Raw genomic sequence first — 7,815 nt, forward strand, 5'->3', positions numbered from 1 at the left:
GCAGCACAAACACTCATGTATACAGAAATACTGACTGAGCTAAATAGACAATACTTGTTAGTAGGATACAGTAAGTTTTTTGTTTCCTAAAGGAAGCCGTGCATCGAAAAATTGTACAGTCTGTAACGTGATGTTTTTTGATTTTTTAAATCAAAAAACATCACGTTATTCTCCATAGAATCGATATTTTGTATTCATTTTTTTACCAATAACTCACCTAAATAGTTTCTGTTTATACGGCACCGCTGACGGCGACTACATCAAGTCCGTTTCAAGCAAAGCAGACCGAGAGCAGAAAATGCAGAAAACACATTATTACACACGTTATGTTTGATTATTATATGTACGAATGAAATATATGTCAGACTGACATGTGACGTGCATTCTTCTTAGAAAACAATTACTTTTTGAAAGGTCTCATGATATATTGCCTCTAGAAGTTTATTATTCAACTTTTGGTTTTTTTAAAAGAAGGAAAAGAAAATCAATACTCAATACTGTCGAATTGCAATACTTCTAGAATCGCAATCAAGGGAAATCGCAATACAAATCGAATCGGCACCCATGTATCGTGAAAGGATTGAATCGGGACAAAAGCTCACGGTCCCGGCCCTAGGGTGCACCGCTGGCGGTGTTACCTCGACAGTATGTCTCAGCTGGCAGTGAAAGAAGTCAGAGTAAGGTAGGTGTTAGCCTTCTGTTCTCCAGTGTAAGCCTTTGATTCCTAGCAGTAAGTCGGCCATGGAAACGTTCCTTCAATTATACATGATTATTTTAATGATGCTTGTGCGCCTGCTGCTTTCATCTCTCTCTCTCTCCTCTCCCTTTTGCTTTCATCCTTTTATCTCTCCCCCTTTTTGTTCCGTTTCGTCTTCATCTACCAGGAGTGGGGATGGGAAGCAATCGTTGGTGTACTTAAACACTAAAGATTGCTTTCCATTAATAATTGTTCACAATTCAATTTTAGTTAGTGTCTTAAAGTGACTCTGTTGCAAAAGAAATTCAACAATAACCAGTGATGAAAACACATTTGTTGATTGAATAATAATGTAGTCTTGGTATGATAAGTTACGTTAACAGTTCTAACATGGTTTTGGGGATTAATCCATAATGAAAATAATCCTAATTAGGTGGAGACTGTGGTTGAAAGGAGACAAAAAGTAAAAACCTGGGCGGTCACGTTTTATTAGAAATTCCCACTACCATTGTGGGAATATTCATACATTATCTGCGCATGGTAACTATGGCTTAGTAAAGGTTAGAGAGAGATTGTGCCTGTTACTGTGACTTTGTCTATTTCTTGATAAACTTAAACTATAAAGTCCACTTAAACTTAGGGCTGCTCGATTATGGAAAGAATCATAATCACAATGATTTTGGTCAATATTGACCAATTATATATTGAAACAGTTAAACGAATCAACAGTGAAAACACCTTGAACTGTGAAAGTTCCCTCTAATACCTTTTTTCTCAGGACAAAATACAAGTTGACTTGCAAAACGTAATGTGCAAAATAATCTTTTGGGGTTTTGTTAGAAGCAGAAATCGTAATCACGATTACAAATCGATAAATTGCACAGCCCTAACTGTAAAAACCAAGCATTTAGTTGGTGCATGCATTAATAAAACTCCATGTTCTTACTGTATCAACCGATTTTGGAAAAACTTTTTTGCTTGAAACTTTAAGCATTGTAGCGTGGTCTGATATGACAGATTTGATTGATTATATTTATTATATTTATTATACAAAGCCCTTAAGCTGATTCTGATGTTAGTGCTGGGATTTGGTGGGATGTTTTAATGTCCTGTGGTTTAATACTTTTTCAGAGGCTTATTCACCCTGACAACAATGACATTCTGGAAGACGTCGTCAAAACTGAGTTTTCTTGACATGAAAATGGTCAACTTTAAAACTCAAATCTATAACTTTATGCACGTTGTTGTCCTTCGCAGAAGCGAAAGGTTAACAGACAAGATGGTGGAGCTGTTGTGGATTGCTACACTACGGAGTTTACACCCTATTTCAGTGTGTTAAAATGCAAATGTTGCTTCCACTGCGCTGGAGCTGGAGCTGGAGCTGGATCTGTTTTGACACTCTTAATTGGCATCTGTCGACCAGATTGGTGCAACCTGACAACCATAACAAGCTGATTAACAATGGCAGTAGCAGAGAAGCATCCAGCCATCATAAATGCGGCAGTTTTGTTTAACAATTCTCCCCCCCACAGAGATGAGAACATTATACTGTATACAGTAGATTTGTAACAACCAACTGATCACACACATGAAAGTGCAGCAGAGCATGCCTATGTTCATCCCTAGATATGACAACATTTACAATAAAAGAAAATGAAGAGAGTGACGGCAAATAGCTTCTTCCTCTCTTCTCTGCCGGGGGCATCATGGGAGAGTTTTCCCGACCCGACGCTCCAATAAAACCAAGCCAGAAGGCAACACAACAGCCTGCAGCTACTACAGTTACAATCAGTCATTCAGTGAGCAGTAAGACATTTATCGTGACTCTCCTTTGCCCTCTCTATTGGCTTGATGACCTACAGTGTGCTGCCTCTGAATCATATGATTTCCCCTGAGCTCCTTCGTTTCCCCTGACCTAAAAGGAGCTTCTTCGGGAGAGTGAGCAAAGCTGCACAGATGCAGCGCTTGCATACAATCACTTATATTAAACAAATGTGCCACTATTGGCTATTACATTATTCAAAGTCTTTAAAACAATGATGATTCTTGCCCAGAATATAAAAAAAGATAACAAAGCTAAACTTTCTTACTGCATAATTGTATTCCTGTCAGAAGGAAAGGAATGTTAAACCATTATGGCACACTAAAACCTCCCAGAGGAGTCTCATTCAAATGTATCAATAGAGTTAATGAGCAATGATCAAGTCTATGGAATCAATCAAACTGCACTGTGTCTGCTGTATTTACAGAGGTGGACAAATGACTGACCAACAGAGGTGTGACCAGATCTCGAGAACTTTTGTTGTTATTACAGAGGGGAAAGTACCGAAAAAAGGTACCGTTGGGTAGCGACACCGAATTTCAGATACCGGTAAAAATGTGAACTGTACCCAACCCTACCCGCAAATTTTTAATTGTTTGTGTGGCAGCATTTTGGATTCCCGGTGGAAACACCGCAGTTATTAGGTCTGAAGAGGTTAGTTATACAGGAGAGAAGCCAGTCATTTGGCTCTGGCAAAACCCTCTTGCTCTGCCTTCATCATTTTCAGAGGATTACCATCATATTCACTAATTAAAGGATTAATGAAAGTCTTAATCTCAGAGGTGCTGTAGTCTTAACGGGATCCCTCGACATTTGAGCTTTTAGTCTACTGTTTTCCTTCACCAGACACTCCACGAAGTGGCAACACAGTCTCAGTTACCAATTAGCTGAAGCACACAGCACATTTACTTTATCCTTCCAGTCATGGTGTAAAAGCACTTTGCATATGTTCCTTCTTTTCGTTGTTGTGCTGCTCCGATGCGCCAAGGACACTTGCGTTCCTCCCTGAGCATCACTACACCACATCACAATCACGTTCACAAACACAGCAGGCAAGAACAAGGAGCACACTGAGTCTCTCTGATAGAGAAAACACCAAAAGTGTTTTCTGTGATATTCAGAAAAGAGCAAACTAAGACAAGGTGAAGCAAACATCTTCTGATCCAGCTCTATAAAAAACTGTTTCTCAAACCCCATTAGATTCAATAATCTTCATGCCATTTAATGTAAACAATAAAGCCTAAAAATAGGAGCCGCACAAATACTGACGCCATATTGCAAACAACAGCATTTATTGTACAGTAGGCCTCAATCTGGGTTCATATTTTGAGAGCTGAACTTGGGAAAGTCGAGGGACTGCTGAGACCTTCCAGCAAGTATCCCAGCAAATATTTCTCATCAACCATTAGAGAGGGCGGAGGCTACAGTATATGAGCGTAATGCTCAACTTCTATAATTTCAGTACTACACATGTTAGGGTGTCACTAAACTTAAGCAATCACTTAACCATTTAAATATTAAATGTGTGGTCAATATTACAAAATAAAGCCTTCTTGTAAAAGTGTTCCAGCTCTTACATTTGGGGCTTGGATCAAGAATATGGCGCAATGTACGTCCATGGAGAGAGGGGGGCTGTTAAAAATGTAAAAAATAATGAAAAATCAATAAAAACATTGTTAAAAAAAAAAAAATATATATATATATATATATATAATTGATTTTTGGAGCTGTGAGAACGAAAACAACTTGATTCTCCAGCTTCTTTTAGCTGAATTTCCTTCTCCAATGCAGAGAGGTTCAGTCCAGCTGTGGAGCCACTATAATAACTGATCACTGCATTTGAACCGTAACCATGCTTTTACACTACGAGCTGCCAATCAAACACAAACATGCACTTTCTTCTCTTCCATCTGCAACAACCAATAGTTCCATCTGGTACTGTAAGTGTAACAACTGAGAAGTTGATTAAAGCTATTCAAGGCCCTCCGCAGGTTCGTGAAGTAAAGCTGTCTGAAATGCAGAATTGTTCCATCTTTACTTGGAGATGATGGTAGCTCTGACATCAGGAGTATTAATAAATATATATAGAGAGAATATGCCATCCATATGGCACTGTACTAACTCTTCAAAATGATGTAATGGTATGAAAGGCAAAAATCCAAGATGTCTCGTTTAAATATTTGCAGCTACAGACCCTTCCACAGATTGCATGTAATCAGAGTCTCATTCAGAACAGAGCAGATCATCCACTGCACCATCGTGACAGTAACGGTCTGATCCTGGGTCATACATTTATGTTGCTTGCAGGCAAGAGAGTAATAAAAGCGCAGTTGGTTGTAAACCTGGAACAATTAGTTAATTAATAAATTAGTTAATTAACAGAAAATTAATCCTCAACTACTTTCTTATGATTAATTATAAGTGGCTTAAACTTGAAATGATCTGATTCCAGCTTCTTAAATGTGAATCTGCAAACCTACTGACAACATGTACGCTTGTACGCTACAACACCATCCACCTATTCTAATCTCATCACATAGGAATATGACACAACTGTTGGAAAATCTTTAGCAGAAACATAGCCACTCACATTCAGGAGAGTGGCAGCTCTTTCCTTGTTTCTGCCTCTGACCATGGGGTCCATGTTTGCATTGATTATTATAACTGAAAGTATCGTACTAGACTAAGCTGCATGCAGAAGACAGACAGCTACAAATAGATTCCCAGGGCTGAGCCGATAACATATTTCAATATCCAATCAGTTACGTTATGACAATATAAAACCAAAGATTGGATATTAAGTTTGACTAGCAGGTCTCTGTGTCAGAGGGTCACTTAACTTGTGGTTGATAGTAGGGCTGGGCAATATGGAGAAAATCAAATATCACGATATTTTTGACCAAATACCTCGATATCGATACCGCAACGATTTTGTAGTCTTGACTATTAGTGCTTTCACAAAATATTTACACAATGAGATTTGGATATAATGACTAAGTGGGTAAAGGCAAATAATACAACAGTTACAAGGGTCTGGTAAGTTCAGAAAATGGCATCACTTTACTGTAATGCAGCCTTTAAAACCAGGAAAAGACAACACTTATGCCATATTACGATATTACGATATCCAAAAACTAATATCGATATAACATCGATATATTGCCCAGCTCTAGTTGATAGCAGGTCCCAATTCTGTCTTTGTGAATTTTAGTGTTCTGATGAATGTTTTGCTCTCATTTGGATCAATGCTTGTGGCTTCCAACCATCCATCCATCCAATTTCTACATGTGCTTATTCGGTTCAGGCTCATGGGTTACGGATGCATGCTCTCCCAGCATGCACTTGGCAAGAAATACCCTGGAAAGGTTGTCACGTCTATCACAGTGATCCTGGAGTTCACCTAACCTGCATTTCTTTGGTTTAAGGAGCAGGAAATCCAAGTGAACAGTAACACAATGATAACATACTAACTAAACACCGCAAAGTTCCAGTGAACGTATTTGGGTCAAAACACATTCTTGGACTGCCTTCAAAGTGTGAAATCTGTTGTTTGTGGACCTTAATTCCACCGCCATTGTCTCGCCAATCTCTCCACAACAACAAAACATTTTAATCAACTGCTGCATTATAATCTGGATATCCACAGTTGCAATCTATCTGCAGTGTATTTGTATATCTTATTCTACTGTAGTGTACACAGTGTCTAATTCTGTACTGGCATAATATCACCATGCCTGTTATGTAAAATCTTCTGTCCTCTACTCTCTGCTTTTGTCTCCTCCTGTACAGAATGATCGTGTAATCTGTTTAATATAAATTTTTATCCACCCTTCCACTATAGCCTAGATGTTGTAAACTCTAGCTGCCACCTTAAATCTTCCACTACAGCGCGACATAGTGTCCCCTGTATCCTACATTGGTTTCAGGTGGACTAAAAAGAAGCAGCTCTGCCAAATCCCTGCATCGCTCCGAGATTACATAACTTCCCTCGGCCCTTGGCAATGGCAGCCCTGTGAGTGCAGAAAAACATGCACAGGTTAAACAGTAGTTTGTTAGAAGGTAAAAAAAATGCACAGCAATACATCTGTAAAACTCTCAGCCATCAGTGTAATCACTCATGAAATACAGTGTGGTCACTGTTTTTTTGCAGGCAGAGTACATGCAGAGTAGCTACAGTATACTACCAGCCTGCACAGAGTAGTAAGATCACTGGAGAATACTAATTCTTTCTAGGTAGGCTAAGTCTTGCATAGAATTCACGTCCTCAAACATATTGCTAAATAGCTACCACTAAATATTATTAGCATAAAAAACAAACCTTGCCTGAGTATTCAATGGTGAACTATTAACCCTGCAAGCATCCAGAGCAGTGGAATATCATCAGACCTGCTCCAAAATACCAACTCATCTGACATTAGCATCAAACCTCCTGACCTGCACCAAAGTACATGTTAAAAACACCAGAAAATACTACCACATCTTACCTCATCAGCATGTTTACAAATGACATCCCACACCAGCACCAGCACCTTCCTCTCCACAGCACCACTCCATCTACATCCCGACATGCTCTAAATGACTTGTCCACTCCATCCTACACCATGCATTCACACCTACACACCTTGGTCAGTTGTGCTATCTTCTTGCTCATCTTCAAATGCAGGTCTTGAGTGTATTCCAGCGTCAAAGTCCCGTCGTAAAACATGCTGGACGTTGGAGAGGGGGTATATTTGGTGCTGCTAGTCGAGGTGTTGTACGGAGGCTGCCAGCCTGAACCCGTCGCCATTTTCACGGGGAAATAAACCCAAACACGACGCTTTCAACTTAAATGAAATGGAGCAGCGGCTGCTACGCGTTAAATCCCCTCATTGTTGTGTTTGTAGCTAATCTTCCGTTTCAGCGACGGAGAAAGATGGGGAGCAGGGACACAGCGGGTCGCGAGACCGTCCCGTCGCACGCATCCGCAACGGGCGCGAGCCCTCGGAGTGATGAGAGAGGCGGAGACGCGCGCCAGATGCTCAGCCAATGGCAGGTTCAATTGGCCGTCTATGGCTGTAACGCCGCGTTCTCCTTTCTATGACTTCTTCATCTGTGGCTGTTAAAATGTTTAATTAAAGGCAGATAACAGCTAGCCAAGAGGTGTCGTCCTTTTAGCCTCACGAGGTGCACAACGATACATTTAAAGCTGTTGGAAATAGGCTAATAGTTTGGACAAACAGAGCTGAGAGCTTCACACTAATCCATATGTGCGCTATAACATTGAAATGTGTTGTGCTGTATAAATTGATAAATAGTA

General features: G+C 39.9%; 1 protein-coding gene across 6 annotated transcripts in view; it reads right to left on the bottom strand.

The window, feature by feature from the left end:
* LOC120554091 (protein FAM184A-like) overlaps positions 1–7,491 on the bottom strand; it is a 54,844-nt gene extending 47,353 nt beyond the window's left edge. For all 6 annotated transcript variants that reach the window (XM_039792700.1, XM_039792697.1, XM_039792702.1 and 3 more), the window contains exon 1: positions 7,141–7,491. In XM_039792700.1, the coding sequence (XP_039648634.1) occupies positions 7,141–7,305 (165 nt within the window). In that variant the 5' untranslated portion in view covers positions 7,306–7,491. The remainder of the gene's footprint in view (positions 1–7,140) is intronic.
* Between the last annotated feature and the right edge of the window lie 324 nt (positions 7,492–7,815).

The sequence above is a fragment of the Perca fluviatilis genome, chromosome 24, assembly GCF_010015445.1.
Source record: "Perca fluviatilis chromosome 24, GENO_Pfluv_1.0, whole genome shotgun sequence".
NCBI lineage: Eukaryota > Metazoa > Chordata > Actinopteri > Perciformes > Percidae > Perca > Perca fluviatilis.